The sequence below is a fragment of the Mycteria americana genome, chromosome 2 (assembly GCF_035582795.1).
Source record: "Mycteria americana isolate JAX WOST 10 ecotype Jacksonville Zoo and Gardens chromosome 2, USCA_MyAme_1.0, whole genome shotgun sequence".
Lineage (NCBI taxonomy): Eukaryota > Metazoa > Chordata > Aves > Ciconiiformes > Ciconiidae > Mycteria > Mycteria americana.
The window spans coordinates 26077886-26096966 of record NC_134366.1 but is presented as its reverse complement, the minus strand read 5'-3'; the positions used below and the strand labels follow the sequence as shown (position 1 = coordinate 26096966).

Here is a 19081-nt window from a genome sequence, read left to right as displayed (position 1 = left end):
GGTTCATGTCCCCACATGTCATTTGCTCCAATTCTTGTGTTAGAAGACTTGCCAAAGTGAGAAGGAAACAGCTTGGAGGGATGCCTGCCCACAGCCAGGGGGGAAGAGGGTGTTTGCAGCACGGGGGTAAGGAAACCATCTTCTGGCATGGTGAGGAGCTGGCAAGGCTGACTGAGAATCAAACAGGGCAACAGTAGGGCAGGGGGGAAAAAACCCTCAAAGACTAGAAGCAAGCTGGTTCATGTTTGCTCCCTCGGGACAGCACAGAGCATCCCCCACAGTGGATGACTTCATAGGTTTGAAACCAGGTAAGCGAGATTCAAAGAATAGGAAATGGAGATACAAGACCCTTTAAACTGAAGTCTAAAGGTTTGAGTTTGGCAGACAACAGGAGTAACTATCTAAGTTTGTCACCATCTCATTACCATTGGGTGCCAGGTGGCAGCAGAAGATGATCTTGTATGGCTTCCTCATGGACAAACATGCAGCAGAGATAAACATCCAAACCAAGGCAGGTGCTTGTGGTTATGGCCTGGAGATGGCGGAAAGGGGACAGTAGAGGCACGGAGTCCCTCTGGGCCTCCACGGGCAGGGATGGTTCTTCTGGAACCAGGGGCATACTTTGCTGGTGCACACCATGGTGGGTGATGCATTCGGGGTGCCGTGCTCTTCCAGCACAAAGAGGGTTTTTAAAACACATGAAGTATGTTGAATAGCTGAGCGACACACTTGCTGCTCCCTCCCCAACAGGAACCAGTGTATTTGTACAGTCACAAGGCTTTTCTTCTACAGAACAATAAAACTAAAAAGGCAAAATATGGGTGAATTCATTCTGCTATTTAATCTGACAGCCTGGAAGAAACAGAAAAACAAACAAAATCCCCAATGGTTGCTCCATCCCATCCCTCCTCCATACGTGCCGCCTCCTTTTCCAAAGCTATGCACAGGGAAAACAAAGAAGGAATGCAGTTACCTTCCCCGGGGCGTAGCGGAGCCGTTTGCAGTGACCACCCTAGGCACTGCTGGCTACATGGATGCATTACCAGGGCCTGAATGCAATAGCTCAGCTCCAGTTCTTCGCAAATAGTTGTGCAAAGTGCAAAGAAATACCATGGACCCTGTCATGGGGAAATACCAAGGCTCCCGTCATGGGGAGGATGGAAATTGAGGGTACTCAGCTACAAATATAACCAAAGCCTTAATAATCTCAACTCTCCCTGGTTTCTACTCTCAATTTTCTGCACTTAAGAACTCCAAACAAACAGAGCTCTCGTGCAACAACACTGCTCAACAGACAGCAGATCTATTTCGACTGCTTCCTAGCCTTTTTTTCTTTTGCTATAGTTTGGAATATAATTAAAAAAAAAAAAAAGAGAAAGAAAAAAGGGAAATGATACAGGAACCGTGTGTGCTTCACTGCAAATGCTGCTGATGTAATTCTCTTTGAAGTGAGCAACAAAACTCCTCTGGAGGTTAATGAGAACAGGATCAGGCCCTCCACGCTGAACTTGCACTGAGAGCAGATAAGATCTTGAATCATTCAGAGCCAAGCACGTTATTTGTGCAACATGGGCAGGCTGAGTCAATCTCCGAATATTTTTAATGGGTGTCAACGTGAAGTGTTAATTCCACAAGTTATGTTGTTTTGCAGTTTGCCTGTGCCTGCTCTCCAGGCTGCCTTCACGGATGGCACACATCCTCTCACTGGCTGCAAAGAAAAGCTATTTCCAGAACTGCTGTGAGAAAAAACACTTCTGAGAAAGTATAAAATGGGACTTTTACAAAGAATTGGAAAAACGAATGATAGTAGAAATACCTGCTAGACATTCAGATTGTCAGCACCCATAGAAGTAAAAGTAGCCCCATTTCAAATAGAGATTACAACTTTTTTTTAAAGAAAAAGGACCCTAAAATCAAAACAAGTATTCTGTAACTGATAATTTTTGAGAAACTAATCTTGATCTCTTTTTTTTTGACAAAACAGAGGAGTGAGGTACTGAAGTCACAGGTGCTTAGATAATGTCTGCCCCTGGATAGTATCTGTATACTCTTACTAAACAGGATCAGGAAAACACTGAAAATATTTTGAAGCCTGATGAAATGAACTAGGCACTATGAACAGCTCTGGGATGAGAAATCTTTATTTTTTACTTTCCCTTTTTCTGTCCCCAGGATCTCCATGCACTTCCTAATGCATCTTGAAGCCAAGATGAAATTACAGCCCTCCTGAGGCCAACGGGAGGCTCGCTATTGCCTTCAGCAGAACCGGGATTTTACTCTTACTGTAAAGATATCTTAAGAAACACTGGGCCCAACTGCCCACTTCTATGGAAAAAGTCAGCTGGAAACATAGCAAAGCCTACCACACAATTTCCTTTTCATTCTCCCCTGAGGGGAGATTTTTAATCTTGGAGTGGAAAACAGGATCCAGGGAAACCTGGCGGAAACCCTGTGGTTGCCATCTAGAGAGAGCTGGCTCTGGCTGGGCTCCTCACCTTGCCCGCTCCCTGGCCCACCACCACCCGCAGCCCCAGCTTTGCAGCCCCCTCTGCTTGTCCCTCTTCCGTGAAGCAACGAAGAGGGTTTTGTCTTCTTGTGATTCCAAAACAACCAGGCCAAAGCTGTCTCCTTGCCTCCGTTTTCCATGACTCTGGGACACGTGCTGGAGGACCTCCCCATGGTTTCTGCACGCTCTGGGAAGCCATCCCCTTCCCATGTCTGAGTTATGCTGGCCTTCAGCTACCCTTGGCAGGGGAGGCACCAATCCTGCACGGCCATAGTTCCCAGTTCATCGTCTCAAACCTGGCCCGTGCAGACAACCATCTCCTACTGCCTTCCCCCTAGCAGTCCCTCCTCCTCCTCCTGCCCCTCTGACCTCTCCTCGCCCACACACCACAGCCTCCTGCCTTCCCAGGCCCCCATTTCCATCTCTTTCCCCCCATGTCCTCAGCACCAGGGGACAGCAGCCCCAGCGCAATGCCAAGGGTGCCAGGTCTAGCAGCGTTTGTCACAGTGGTCTCCGTTTGTTGTCACACGCGGGCTTAGGGCTGGTACACTCCACCACTCGGGAACTGCAAATCTTTGCCTTTGTGTCAGCAAGCGGAGACTACGTTCAGACACCACGTTACAGTCATCCCAGCTGCAGCTCCTAACTGGCATTGGTCAGATCCCGTTTTCTTACCCTTGCAGCTGAGCACCATTTGCTTCCATTAATGTCAGTAACAGTGAAGTGCCCAATCCTACACAGTGCCAACACCCTGAGCATGTTGCAAAATATTCTTTCACTTCCCTTAGAATTAGATTTTTTTTAAATTAAGAAGTAAATAAGTAAACTACTTGCAGTCTTTTAACAGAGGGCTTCATGCTAAGAAGTGACTAATTCCCCTCCCTGTTCACAGAAAATAAAAGTGAAGCTTTCACCATTATAGACAAAGAAGTACTGAAAAGTTAACAGGACTCACACATCGCAAAATCTGACTTTGTGATGAGCTGTTCATCCTGCAATTTTTTTTGTTTATATAAATATCCTGAGAAGCCCACCTTGAGGTTTTGCATGGGCTTTTTTTTTAAATTATTTTATTGTCTCTTTAGATGTGTTTGTACATGAGTAGGCTATTTATGAAACACTCATTTTCCTGCAAGTAATCATGAAGGTGTGATTGCAACCTTTTTCTCCTCAATTTTACACAGAGCAAATTTATCATAATGCACAGTAATATTTGAATTTGCACAAGTGGAAAATCCTTACTTGCTCACACTACACTCTCAGTATTAACTCAAGATCGGCTCCTTGGGGATAGTATTTGTGCTTGTATTTAACAGTAAATTGTCATGAATAAAGAAGCTGTCAAAGAACTTGAGAGAAGTCACTTCTCTATTTGGACAGCAATGATTTTGTGATGAACATGATGAATGCTGCACGGTGAGTCCTCAAGAATAAACTGGGACCTGAATGAGTTATATTCTGGCAATGGTTAGAGCAAGGCAACTTCCAGTGAGGTTATCCGAGAGGGCATGGGCAAGCAAGCAGCAGAATATGAGCCACAGAAGGTCGGCCGGGGATGTTGTAATGGCACATACTGCCCGTAACTTCCTCCATCAAATGCAGGAATTAAGAGCAGCCAGGATAGCCTCCACCCTAGGTAGGTGGGGGAAAAACAAAAGAGCCAGCACATTGCTCGGGCAGCCAGGAAAATGAGCCAATTCAGCACAGCCCCAGTAGTGCTGCTGCCAGCAGGACATCCACGGAGTTTGCAGAAGATTGCAGACGTTATCTCTGAGGGAGGGTGACGGCCCAGCGCCCAAGATGCAGCAGCAGGCGTTGAACTGGTGGTGGGCAAGCTGCCAGGGGGGACTGACATGCCCTCGTCCTGCTCCAATGGACTGCACACTCCGTGGCTACCAGTCCTGTCCTTAACTTCTGTACTACTCTGAGCGTGGCAGTGGAGGTGAAACAAGTTACCAGTAACAAAGCAATAGTAATTAACATGAACAAGACAACAGGACAAGTCATACAGCATACAACAGTGAGTCATACTGTTAGTCTCTCTTAAACACCGCAATGAGATTAGCACTGAGTCACAGAATGTAAAACAGTTATAAAATATCTGAATTATACAAATGGGTATGCAAGAAAACAGCATCAAGACACCCCACCTGAGGGATACAGGCCACTTGCATTTTTCTTGTGATCTTTGTCATCAAACTATCTCATGATAAATGACTTTTACATTTGTGCTCTAGCAAGCAATTAGTATCAGCCAAGTTATACAAGAACTAGACAGAAATACTGTTCTCCCTCACCCAAAGGGATCCTGGTGATATTATAATGTGGACAAGTTCCACCTACTGTGCTGCACTACTGAAATAGGGTAGCCTTATATGTTAGCCTAGGATAACACCTTATTAAACATAGCAGCCCATTAATAATGCAACTATCCAAAAGACAGCTAATTGCAAATAAAAGTCTATCGCTTCGATATTTCTGAAGAAGTTATTTCTAAGATAGTCCATCAAAAGTACTTTTTTTGACACAAGCCTCCCAACGCAGCATGGTTACACTGGAGTTTAATGGTTATCACCAAGTTTCCGCCTTAGTGCGGTTCCATCAGGTCCATTACTTTCACGCACTGCAACAAAGCCTTGGGATCCTTGGACAAGGCTCGTGGGGTCTCAACCCAGCAGCATTTCACGCGAGGTCGGTGGCTGAATGTGGGTCTTCATTAAGTGTTGTCTGAGTAGAAGACTAGAGTTTATTTATTCAACCTCAAGATAAGCAACTTAATGCTGCCGATTTGAATGCAAACAAGGGCATGACCTCATGCCTGGAAGACTCTCTGATGTGGTTACACTGGAAGTTTAGACTAAACACAAGTTGAGATCTGAAACACAGTTGTCAGAGCCTACAAAATCAGCATGTTTTTTAAAAGCATTTAAATTTTTTGAAAGCATTGTCTACAACTAAACTATCAAAGTGGTATTGCTTTTATCTGGAAAATGTTGCACTTGCAATTATATATTGCTTATTAAGGTCTATTTTGCTAATTCACTGAAATCTCTCCCATATGACAGATGATATTTGCTTCTCCATTTAGTGACCTCAAATGACTAAGTAAAGGTGCAGAGTGAATTTCAGTTGGCAAGTAAATGCAATTATGCCTTTCTTTTTTCTTATAGGGCATAGTGTTACCTAGTCTGCTTTAATACTGTCACTGGGCTACTCTCAAATGAATATGGGGCTCATAATACTTGCAATGTGTCCAGGACCTAATCCTGGCGTGCTTAGTTTGTCCTTAAGCAGCTATTTCACATCTTAAAATGCTTGGAGACTTGTAAAAACTAAACTGTGGAAAGCAAAGCCTCAGCATTAAGTCACCAAGCCTTGCTTCCTAAACCCGCTAACCCATTTCTAAAATTATGGTACTGCCATTTCAAAACTGATCAGGAGCTTCAGAACAAAGCATTTCTCTGGTGACACTTCTGTGCTGTAAACACACAGGCAGCAAGGGGTTCAGTCCAAAGCAAGAAAAACAAAGTTCCTTTTCTCCATGAGCATGAATCATTGCCGAAGCCTTCCAGCTCAACTGATGAACAACAGAGGCAAGAGATTTACAAATATGAGAAACTCCCACAGCTATGGACCCGAGAGCAACTCTCACTCCTAATGGGACCAAGCCGCTAAAGGACTTGCATTTTTAAATCAACATTTGAATTCAGAATCCATGATCCATCCACTCTAAGTTTGCATAACATGCAGAGCAACGATGCTCTGGGTTCAACAAGTGCAAACACCAACCAATAGAAATCTAAGAGAATGTGGAAGGGGGAGCTGATATTCAGAACGGATTTTGCACAGTATTGCCACACGCTCCTGTAGTGCTGTCACCGGAAACATCTATCAAATCTAATGCAATTCCAGTGTTTGAGCACTAGAGGGTCAATTTGTGATGAAAACAGGGCCTTACCTCAGTTTCCTTATTTTTATAGGTAAGCATTTAACCTCTTACTTACCACCTCTGCAGCTGTCATCGAGTTGGGCTAGCTGAAGCTCCTTCTGAGGCCATGCAGCACTGGGATGGAGGAGTTATGTCACACACACACGTTTCGCAAGAGTACCCCCAATAATTTTAAACTACGCATGCCACAGCAAACTCGCGATTGCTTTCTCTGGTCAGCTGCAGGGTGCACACCTTTTCAAAAGGAACCCCATGTTGGTCTGGAAGTTGTCTCTTGTGACTGTAAGTGGCAAAAGACTCATGAGGTATGAGCCCATAGCCCATTTTGAAAAATACTCATTCTGTACATATACAACAGCCTCTTCTCATGCCTAATTATCATCCCTTTGAATAATACAAAAAATGCAAATACTGTCCATTTAAATGAAAGGGATCCTCAGCACCACCTGTAATTGTACTCGTGCCCAACAGCAAGCACTGGGATGGCAGCAGAAGGGTGGGCATCACCCAGAGGGCAGAATTCAGGCCCACTAGATTGCAGCCTTGCCACTCAATTAAAAAAACCCAACACTTCTAAAAGTATATGCATATACCAGAAATCTGGGGCATTGCTATATGAACAAACCAGAAATCCTTCTTCTTCCCAATAGGATTTGTTATGGAAACAGCATATAATTTCATTCCAATACCACAAATTTGCCACTACATTAAAGAGCATTACTGTTACTGAAGGATGAACGGTAAATCAGCATCCCCAGCTCTCCAGGCTACAGCCCTCTTCAGGGGAATGGGGATTCTGAGTGCCCCTTCATTTCAGGCTACAAATATATCCCATGAAAGAAAGCAAAGCTGTTGACTAAGGAATGCCTTAACAAGTACTTCTAGCCCAACAAACTTTGTTACACCCCAGTTTTGTTCTTGTATTATCCCTCTTGTCAGGGACAAGAGAACTGGGCAACACTGCTTCTTTGTATACAGTGATACTTGCTCTGGTAAACATGGCACATCAATTGTACAGACTGTGTTGTAAAAAATCCTGTCTAAATTCCCCGGAACAACGGATAGATTTGTTTTTAACAGTGAGGTAAAACATCAGTGATGACTGCAAGATACCCATGCAAAAGACACCTTTGTGTCATATTAATAAAGAGTCTCAAATACCATTATGTGTTGAGAAATAAAAGTATAAAAAGGTAGGTGAGTCATACAGATAGCACCACAGCATTCAGTAACAACTGTGACCTTTGCAAATTACTGCCCTGTGAAAGTTTGCAAAAACTAGCAAACAAAAAAGCAGGGGGTTGCTCTTTTAAATTATTTTTAAATGATCGTATTGTGCTCTCTAGTATATTTATTAAAATAATGAAATTGAACATGGAGCTTCAGCTCTGCAATCTATGAAAAAAATCCCAAAGAACTGAGGGGGACCCATATCTGCTGCAAATCATGAACTGCAAATTGTGACAACATTTTACTTCATGTAGAAACAACAATTCCATTATTCATCTTTAAAAAGTATTTTTAAAAAATTGGTCCTCCCATCCCTACCATAAATACAAAGTCTCTATTACAAATAAATGTGTTCTCCCATGCATAAATAAATCACATACATTCAGCTGCAAGAAAACAGATCAGTCAAAACAGCTCAAATGTAATTATACACTGACCAAAAAGAATTCCATAGCAACTGAAATTGAATGGCTTGTACTTCAGGTCATTAGCTGAGTGCTGACCAGTACAATTTTAAATGCTAAAATATCCCCAAAAAAGGGGGGGACACGACTTGAGAAAAATGTGCAAAATATGTGAGAAAGCAGGAACTATGTTTATGTAAAACAAATTTTAAAATAACGAAAAAAACCCTGCCCTCTTGTCTCACTTCATTAGAGAAATTTTGTTAAGCTTCCCTTACTCCTCTATGGCTGTTTACACATCAGGATTTGAAAAAAGTAAATGAGCCAAAAATCATTTACATCTTCCTCCAGATCTACAGCATGAAATGCTGTACTACCTTATAACACTGGAAATCAGAAATCAAGTCTCATAATTAGCCAGTCTTTCCTAACAAACCCATGCTTACAGAATGGCACTTCAAAAAATAAATTAGGAAAAAAAAACAGAAAAAAAGGATGTGTTGTGTTGAAAGGTTTAAGAATGCGTGTACTTTCCATAAAGCTGAAATGCTTCCATGAACATATCGTTTAGCTGTGGATTTACCAAACATTCCAAATTCAGAAAAACAAAGCTATTTTACTTATTTAAATATTCTGACAATATTGCAACATAGTCTGTGTCATTTTGAGCAGTGAGAAAATCTTTTTTTATTATTTTAATAGGAAAGGGAGAAGAAAGGCTAAGTTGAGAGAACCCTTTTCTTTAACAAAAAAAAAAAAAAAAAAAAAGAGCTGGTGAGCTTCTTTCTTCTCCTGCCATATAGCAGATCTCTTCTTGGATTTCACACCACCGACCATACCCTGTCAGAGATCTTGAACAGTTTACATTACTTCTTTTGAAGGATTAATCTAGACTGGCCCAGAGATAAAAACCAAAATGCACAATGAATTCCTACACTGAATTCCAGCTTGTTACTGTGAACTCAACATAAGAAAAGAAAAAAGGAATCCCACACATCTTGTAGTATATACACTGCTTTCACACAGTATTTGAGTTAGTCGGAGGAATACGTAAAGGGACAAGACAATTTTGTACAAAACCTCAATTTATTTCAGAGAAATTAAAAATATGGTATTTAATATATATAAATTTCTATTCCTCTATAAATATAGATGATCTTGTGATAATGAACAGAAATAAATGCATACCAAATTCAAATAATTTTGCATTTCAGGGTATGGTAGCCATAGATATGTTTATGAACCTAAATACAGGCATTTGTAATATAAAAAAAGTTGAAAACAATACAATCAGGAGAGAAGCATTCTGCTGTTTTTCATATAGAGGACTAAATATTCAAACGCATCTGTCGAAAGTTACAATTTCATTTCTAACCTTTTTTTTTTTTGTATTAAGAAGCACAATCCCACACACCCAGGAGCATACAAGGTAGTAGATATACTGCACACACGGTATCTTTGCAGTATGCCATGTTATTACCGTACTGAAAAAAAGAGGGAAAAAAAGACAGCAGAGGTCTCACATCCCACCAGAGTGCTTAAACATTCTGGTTTTCTGTTTTCCCTTCCTTTGTTTTTACTACCGGCAGAAATCATCACACCCTCATAATGCGTAATGGATTAAAATTCAGGGGAACGGCAATAGCTCCAGTGTTTCCCAAACGAAGAGCCAGCTTATGGATATAATTAAGAAAAAAAAAACCATCTGAATGCTGCGTTTTATTCCGACGAAGCTCTTTTTACTGACCCCGCACCCCCCGACGCTGCTGACCCCAGCCGGCCGCCCGGCAGGGAGGGGAGCGGGCAGGAGGCGGCGGGAGCAGCCGCAGGCCGCCCCGCAGAGCCCCGGCCCCGGCCCCGGCCCCGCTCCGCCGCCGCCACCGCTGCGAGCTCCCCGCCGGGCAGCGGGCTTAGAAAAAACACAACAAGAGGGAAGTTCGGTGTGCCTGTGTCCCCATCCACCTCCTAAGCCATCGGACGTGCTACAGGTGCAGCCGGTGTTAAACCTCAACTCCGAGAACAAAACGGGCCAACTCCTCTTGAACTGTGTGGCGCATTTAAATACATTTTATATCACTGGAAGAGGGCAGCCGGCAGCCCATGCCCCTAGCCCCGGGCACCCCGGGCACGGCGGAGAGGCTCTCCCTCCTCCGAAAGGCCGGGCACACCGCCGGGCGGGGCTCGATGTTATTTCTACCCCCCAAAAAGGCTCTGGCGGGTCCCGCCCGGCTCAGCGGGGCTCGGCTCCGCTGCGGCCGGCCCAGGCGAGGTGAAGCGCCGTCCCCGCGCCACGGCCGGGCGGCTGTCTGCCCTCCCCGCTACGCGGCCAGGCGGCGGTCCGTCCTCCCCCACACGGGGCCGGCGCCGAGGCGGGAAGCGGCGCTCCTCCCCAGCCCCACCTCCACCGCCACATTCCGCCGGCAGGCCGGGCCCGGGGCCGGGGCCCAGCCCGCGTCAGGAGGCGCCCCCGGCAGCGGCAGCAGCCTCGCTCCGGGCCCTGCTGCTCATGCAACTGAAACTCCAAGCAAAGCCATTACAAAACCTGTGTGGGGGAGAAGAAAGGGGTTTGTTTTGGTTGCTCTTACCGGCAGTTCTCCCCATCCTGCCCTACCAAATAAAAATCCAACGCCTTTTTTTTTTTTAAATTAAAAAAAGGGGGGGGGGGGCGAGGAAGCAAAATCCGCAAACGGGTTAAAAGTGTCCTAAATAATTAAAAAAAGTGAGATTTTTGTAATTTAAATACAAATATACTTACAAAATCTTACAGAGGCTATTTACATCCCTCTCCCCCAACCTGACAGTGCGTTCAGTTCCTACAGGAGACAGCCCGAGAGGAGCGGGGAGGGCAGAGCCGGGCGCTCCCAGGCGCAGGGGTCCCCACCTGGCTCGTCCTCCGTTCCCCGCCGCCTGTGCAAGCGACTCGCGGTCCCCAAAGTTTGCCCGGGCTGGATAAGGAGCTGCTTCCCAAGGCAGAGCCCCGGTCCTCCGTCCGCCCGCCGTCCCCCTGGCCCAGCGGGCGGGGGTCTCAGACGGTGGTCTCGCCCTGCTTGCTGTTGGTGAGCCTGGTGTAAAACTTCCTCCAGGAGTTCAGGGTTTTCCCAGACCAGATCCAGAAGCCCGAGGTGATGCCCACAATTAAGGTCATGAGATACTTGATCATGAAGACAGTGAAGTCGGGGCTCATGGGCGGGTGGTGGCTGCTGTGGTTGTTGGGGCAGGGGATGGCATAGCTCTTACAGCTCTGCGTGACCCAGCTCCTCTCCCACTGTTCCCTAAAAGCTTGCTCGTAAAAATAGCAGGCAATGACGATGGTGGCCGGCACTGTGTAGAGGACGCTGAAGATGCCTATCCTCACCATCAGCTTCTCCAGCTTTTCCGTCTTGGTGCCGTCATGCTTCATGATGGTCCGGATCCTGAAGAGGGACACGAAGCCGGCCAGCAGGAAGGAGGTGCCGATGAACAGGTAGACGAACAAGGGGGCCAGCACGAAGCCCCGCAGGGCGTCCACATTGTTGATGCCCACAAAGCAGACCCCGCTGAGGACGTCCCCGTCCACCTGCCCCAGGGCCAGGATAGTGATGGTCTTGATGGCCGGCACAGCCCAGGCAGCCAGGTGGAAGTACTGGGAGTTGGCCTCGATGGCCTCATGGCCCCACTTCATGCCGGCAGCCAGGAACCAGGTGAGGGAGAGGATGACCCACCAGATGGAGCTGGCCATGCCGAAGAAGTAGAGCATCATGAAGAGGATGGTGCAGCCCTCCCGCTTCGTGCCCTGTGCCACGGTGCGGGAGCCATCCTCGGCGAAGCGCTCGTTGCAGACCACCCTCTCCTCCAGGAGGAAGCCGGCGATGTAGGCCACGGCCACCGCCGTGTAGCAGCCCGAGAGGAAGATGATGGGCCGCTCAGGGTAGCTGAACCGCTTCATGTCCACCAGGTAGGTGAGGACGGTGAAGAGGGTGGAGGCACAGCAGAGCACCGACCAGATGCCAATCCAGGTGCGGGAGAAGCGCAGCTCCTCGGGCCCGAAGTACATGAGCCCGTAGAGGCGGCCGGGCTCGCAGGGCGCCCCGCAGTCCTTCTCCCCCAGGAAGCGGTAGTTCAGGTAGGAGGGCACCTTCAGCGCCCGCGGGCAGGAGAAGCGCCCGCGGGGCTCGCCGGGCCCCGAGCCCCCAGGGCCGCCGCCGGTGCCCCCGCGGTGGGGGTTGCTGGTCCAGCTCTCGGGGCGCAGGGCGGGCGTGGGGGTGCCGCGCTCGGAGGCGTTTTGCCCCACGCAGAGCTCGCCGGCCCCGTGCACCGGGAACTTCTCGCAGCGCAGCGTGTCGGGCCACTGGAAGCCGAACTTGTTCATGAGGGCCTCGCAGCCCTGGCGGGCCCGCTCGCAGAGGGAGCGGCACGGCGGCAGGGCCTGCTCCAGCACGGTGCACACCGGGGCGTACATGGAGCAGAGGAAGAACTTGAGCTCGGCCGAGCACTGCACCTTCACCAGCGGGTAGAACTGGTGCACCTCCAGCCCCGCGTCCTCCTGGTTGGTGTGGCCCAGCAGGTTGGGCATGATGGTCTGGTTGTAGGCGATGTCGGTGCAGAGCGGGATGGAGATGGGCTGGCAGTAGCCGTGGTCCGGGATGGAGATGCCCCGCTCGCCGTTGTACTGCGGCGCCGGCGGCTGGCCCCCGGCCGGCAGCGCCGCCGCCCACAGCAGCAGCAGCAGCAGCGGCGGCGGCGGCAGCCGCGGGCACCGGCCGCCGCCGCCCGCCCGCCGCCCGCCGCCAACTTCCCCGCCGCCGCTCGCCGCCGGCCCGCGCCGCTCGGCCATGCTCAGTCGGTGCCGCCTGCCCAGCCGGGCTCCCGCCGCCCCGCCGCCGCCGCCGCCGCCGCCGCTGCTCCTCCCGGCCCGAACTTGCGACTCATGAAGGGAGCGGCGGGCAGGGACGGGGCAGCCCCGGCCGCCACTCGCGCGGCCGCGGCGCGCAGCTCTGCCCGCACCGGCGGCAGCGCCCGCCGCGCCTCCGACTACCGCCGCCGCCTCCGCCGCCGCCGCCGCCGCCTGACCATTTGTGCCGGCCCCTCGAGCCCGCGCCCCTCGCCGCGCCGCGCCGCGCTCCCTCCGACCGGTTTCCAGGCGCCCCGCAGTCTGCCTTGCGCCGGGAGGGAGGAGCCTTGAAACCGACGCTGAACTTTCCTGCGTAAGGGACCGTCTCCCAACGCCTCACCCGGGGGCGGGCGCAGGCGGGCGCGGGGCTGCCCCGCGCCGCGCACAAAGGCGGCGGCGGCGGGGGCGGCGCGGGGGGAGGGGGGCCCCGCCGCGGGGGGAGGGGGGGCGGCCCCGTGCGGCGCCGGGGGGGGGGGGGGCGGGGGGCCGTGCCTCGTCGGTCGGCAGCGCGGAGGGGCAGGGCCCGCCGGGACGCTCGGCTGGACGGCGGCGGCTGCCCCGCGGAGCCGCCGGGTGCCGGTCGGGGCTGTCCCGGGGGGTGTTTTTGGATTGCCCGGCGATGACGATAGTTGGGGCCGTTGAACTGCGCGCCTCGGCGGGGTCCGGGGCCCGTCGCACTCGGCGTCTCCCCCGGCGGAAAGGCAGCTGCGCGAATTTCGGCTCCGCTCGCAGCGCGGCAGGGGCCGGGGCGGGGGGGTCGGTGTCTGCCACACAGCGAGGGGCGGGGGGGGCAGCGCTGTTGGCCGGGGTCTGCTGCAGGGAGCAGCGCACGATCGGGCAGCGCCTTTGCTGGGCTGAAATCCAGACGGGAGGCTTATTGCGATAACTTTGGGCGCGGGCAGGAGCGGCGGCAGTTCGAAAGCAGAGACCGCGATGTTCACATCTCACACGCGCAACCGGTGATGTGCGAGCGGCCAAAACTCGCCTCCCTCCAGAGACGCTCCAAGAATCTCGCTACCGACTTACTGCCGGTGTTCTACGTGCGTCTTCCTCCTATCCTGTCTACAGCAGCAGCCTGAGATACCGAAATAACACGACAGGGCTTTCCCTTTCCCCTTCCTCCCTCTGCCCAGTGGGCAGCTAGTCCGACTTAATTCAAGATGAATGCCGCAGGACTTGCAAATACCTCCCGTCAGGTTTTTTATGTTCACTATATTCTGGGGAGGGGGTGAACGGGCATACAGTGACTGCCAACAGTGGCCATTTCTTTGTGCGCATCTAAAGCCCCGTTGCTCGCGCAGAATGGAGGTCCTGTTGGCTCTTCCGAAATGGCATAGTCCGGAAGAATGATGGCGACTGAATGGGGGATTTACTGTACTCACTGGAATTCAATAATAATAAAAAATGGTGCTCCTGGAGAAGAGGGGGAGAATCCTGCCACCTTCTCCAAACATTCAGTAACCGAGCTTCTGTGTCCTGGATGTGAATGTCCTCATATTTGTCCGACAGTTAATGCTGCCATTCAGAGCTGAACCAGGTGTGAAACTTCTCCAGCCAGCTGTCTTCCTTCTCTGCAGCATGCTCCCACCCTTTCCACTTTATACGCTAATGAGTTGCAAAAATCCATTAGGAATAAGGCAAGCCCAGCATTTATTTCTAGCTGTCACAGGTGGTAAGGGTTAATAAAAGACATCCATATTTCTTGGATAGCTACAGATAAAATTTGGACCGTGCTATTTGGACCACTTTCTTTCTCCCAGCAGTGCTGTCCCACATTCAAACTAATTAACAGCAAGATCTATGCTGTGTAACGACTGCTGGAGCGGGATCATGTTTAGAAACTGCACAACCTTAAATAAGTCGATTGCTGATGTCCTCGTTTACTGAGGTTCATTGAGTTCTGTCAAGAACTCTCTTCTCAGCGGACTGTAGCTCAAAAATGATACGCACAAATGATGTCTTTTTCCATCTTCTGCTGGAAAAAGTTCGATTCCTTGCATATTGTATTTACAGTTTTAAGCTGCAGATTTTCCTCTTCAGCTCTACACCAGAAATTAAAATGCTAACTCCTTTCTAGGACAAAACCTAATTTATATTCAGCCCTAAATGAAAGTATTGTTTTCCTATTCATCCTAAAACAATTGAACACTGGATCTTTAGATAGGAACAAGTATTATACATGCTTTTTCTCATAGAAAATGAGTGTGAATTTCTAACTAGTCTTGGGAAGCCTCCGTGACTTTCTGCCTGTGGTCTTCACACCTGGGGACGCATCACACAATCCAGGAAAGGTAATTAAGGTGCCTAAGTCCATCATCAGTTGGCTGAAATTCTATCTATGGGGATCTGCATTTGAAATATTCAGGAAATACTCACTTCTCAAACTAAAAAATGCTGAAAAGTTGCTGCTCTAAGTTGGTGTGTGCAACAAGCCAGAAGATTGTTGTAGGAGAAAGATCAGTGTATACAGGACAAGGTTTGTACATGTAGGTAATAGCTTTTTTCAGACCAACTGGTATAGAAGGAAAAGCAGATGAATTTCTGTGTTAACAAGGTATTTTTTTGGTTCTGAAGCCGTATCTACCAGACCTAAACACAACTTGCAAACAACAGCTTAGAGCTTAGATAGGGATGTATCAGTGAGACCAGCTCAGAAAGAAAAAGTGGAAATGGGAAGGGATGGGGTGTTGTGAGGTGAAGAACAAGGGCTGAGAGCTGGTAAGTTCAGGAAAGTTCCTAGGACTTGCTGGTTTTAAATGTTCAATGATTTTTCACATAACAGAAAATCCTGTGTGGAAGGAATCTTCCCAGAAGCACTTGTCCTACATTTCAAGCACCCCAAATCACAAAACTCATCATTAGAAGCGTAATTCTCTGTGGTCCAAAACACCACATCAGTTTAAACCGTGTCTGAGCAAGAAAATTTAAGGCGTGTTGATGCCCATCCGCTACTACAGCAATGAACACCCCCTGCCATCAAACTATCAGCATCCTCCGATCTTACATTTGCAGTTTCAGGACTGTAACATACTTCATCCTGTGCACAGCTGCCTTCCTGGTAGTTCTGCTGCTGAAAACGACCACTCGGCACCAGCATGAACTCCCAGAGACGGTCTTTATAGACCAAAACACTGTGCTGTCGCTGAGGGAGAGTTTCTCACAAAACAGGACATTGCCCCCTCTGATCTTTGAGTCCTGATCCTTAGGGAAACTACAGAACTTGTCCCATAGAAGTGAGCATGGGAACTAGGTTTCCTAACTCTGCCCAACACCCAAAACCGGGGACTCAGTAGAGATGCCGGTCTGATAGTAGATTATAATTTCCCTCTGCTTCCATCCCCCTGCTCACCTCTCTCCGAATCAACAGATTGTAAGGTAATAGTCTCTTCTTTTTGCGTAGCTAATAAATGCCACTCTTTCTCCCATCCTTAACATCCTCTGCATCATTAACAGCATTAATGTCCTCTCTATTCTACAGCTGCCATCTTCTTCCTTTCAGAGCTGTCTTTAATTAATAAATAGCTTAGTCAATGTTAAGCCATTGTTCTTAACTGGGAGCTGCAGCTGGTGTTTCTAACCTGAAGAAACGTTTGTATGGCCAAAAGTTTGTCTAATTTTTCCACCAATATACCTTGGTCTAATAAAAGATCCTACTTCTTCATACAACCCTAGTACTGCACATCATACCCACAGGAGACTATCACTATGTGTCTGCCTTGTTCTTTTAATGATTCCTTAGGTATCCACCTCGGGTGACTCTTGGAGAAAGGTGACTGAACTGGATGCCAGGTTTGCTTGGGTCAGTACAATGGTAATCATGTTCTTACACAGACAAATAGTATCTTCCTTAAAGCACAGGCACTCTTCTTTCTCCTTCCCATGGAAATACAGTCCTCTATTCTAAGAGAAACCAGAATTTGGGCATTAAAATCATACCTTAAAAGAAATTTCAGTTTTTACAATGCGCTGTTGTTACTTGTTACAGTAGACAGTAGGGGAAATTAGGGCTCTGGCACGTGGGAAGAGTACCGAGTTTTGTCCTCTTACATTGTTTATGTCCCGGTAGCATCCTCACTATGCTGCTCTCCTCAGGTGCTGTGTTGTACTGTTTTGTACTGTTTTTACAGGGGGTGGGAACGACACAAATCTTTGGCCAAAAAGAAAGAAGGTATCTAAATTTTTAATTTTTGAAAGAAACAAGGCAAAAAGGAGTTGGAGTATTCTCCTGTTTTCTTCTAAGTGGCTGGCAGAAATAGGATAGAGTGAATGCTTCCTTTCCACAGCATTTAAGGAAAACTTGTTTCTCTAGAGGAAATTATTCAGCTTTATCTCACAGGTCTACGTTACATACAAAGAACGCAATATAAGCACAAACTATATTTGTAGTAAGGCTAGTGACCATGCAAATGAATAAAATCTAAACACAGATGATAACAGAAATGTATGTTTGTCCACCAAATGAAAGCAAAAGTTATGCTCAGATAATTAGCTTTTTAGCTGTTTCAAGATTTTGTAATTTAAATAAGAGGTTAAAAGTATGATCATCATAATACAGTGTGACAAGTTTAATTTTTGTCTCCTGTTGAGCATGAATCTTGGCTGATAAGAAGAGTTAATGTTGGGGGGGGGCAGGGGTGTTAGTTCTGGGTGGAAAGAAAGGATTTTTGATAGCTTGGTAGAGAGAAGGGTTCAAGTGTGTAATCTGTGATGGGCAGCAATGTGTATGCTACATTCATGAAGTCTCTCAGAGTGACCTAGGGGGTTCCAAATGAGACAGTACAGGTCCACAGCTCAGGTGGGTCTCATTTTGGCATCTCTTTCTTCAGTGCTGGCAGTACACATCACAAGTCCTCGTGATGCATAGACAAGGATGCTTGCTGAAGAATCGGTATGAACAGTGCAAATACAATGAAATGCAAGAGAGGTGATTACAGTGTCATACATCTGAAATTGTAAGATGAAATAGGGTACCCCCTTACATTGCTATATTAAAGCTACCATGTATTTCTGGTGATAAAATCCTTAATCCAGGTAATACAAACTCCTTAAACTAAGTTGTTTGACCCTAGAAGTTGACACATAGATCTACAGACCAAAATTCTGGAGAGAAATTATCTGGACAAGTATCCCAAGCAGCTTTTACAGTTGCATGGTAAGATATGTTTCACTTTGCAACATGCCAATGACATAGCCATCTGCCCCAGGGCCATGGGCCACAGCATCTCTTGGATTTGGTCTTGCCAGAAGAACAAAATCCTTAAAATTTAAAAGCCTACCTTGGACATTGACTATTCCTTGGAACATCTAGAAGACTCTTGGAAGTATGCCTGTGCTGACAAAAATAACAAACACATGCAGCGATTGGCAAAGAAAATCAGCAGGAGCTGAACATGAACCCTAGGCGATGGTGCAGTCAGCAGCCAGAATACTCACTGCAGCAAAGGGTCTCAAGGCTGTACAGCCAAGCGCTCAGAAAGTCATCTCAGTGCGGAGGCAGTTGTTATTAACAGGCATTTGACAAGATACCAACTAATTCTCTTACCATCAGGTGGCCCAGGTCATCTTATCCTCAAATTCACCCCAGATGCCTTTATATGTGCCTTTTATTAATTGGCTGTATTAGTCTGTGATTGTCAATTTAGTTAAAAATTGTTCTTTTATTTGTATTTGGGGGTTGTGGGAATAAGAGAAATAGAATGGAAATGCAGCTCCAGCCACTGAAGTCAGTGGTAATTTACTCCTGCTGTGTGACACCTATTGTAACCCAAAGTCCTACCGTGTAGCATGGGCTAGGAATAAAGAGCAATCTTTGACTAGCACTCGTGTAAGTCAGCCCCCCATTACAGTGATTTTATATGCTTTAAAGAGGCACGAGGAGAAATGGTATGCGCAGTCAAAGCGGACTACAAAGAGTTTCTTCCTCCCAATACCCGCAGCATTTTTCCCTTAATGCTGTTTATTCAAGATAGATTGAGTATGTGGAGATTTGATTTGGTTTTCTTTTCTCTTCAGAAGAAATGTAGATGATCCCTTGCAAATTAAAGCCGTATGTTGCCTGCCTTCTCTGACATGTTCTGCGCTGGGGTGAGAGGCGCAGGGGCTGCAGCCTGGCTGCTGCTGCC

The 19081-nt window shown here is 47.8% G+C and overlaps 1 protein-coding gene across 1 annotated transcript; it reads right to left on the bottom strand.

The window, feature by feature from the left end:
* Positions 1 to 9166: 9166 nt before the first annotated feature.
* On the bottom strand, positions 9167 to 13253 carry FZD1 (frizzled class receptor 1). Its single transcript, XM_075492798.1, has one exon. The coding sequence runs from the start codon at positions 12900 to 12902 to the stop codon at positions 11115 to 11117; it is 1788 nt and encodes a 595-aa protein (XP_075348913.1). The 5' UTR covers positions 12903 to 13253; the 3' UTR covers positions 9167 to 11114.
* Positions 13254 to 19081: the final 5828 nt, after the last annotated feature.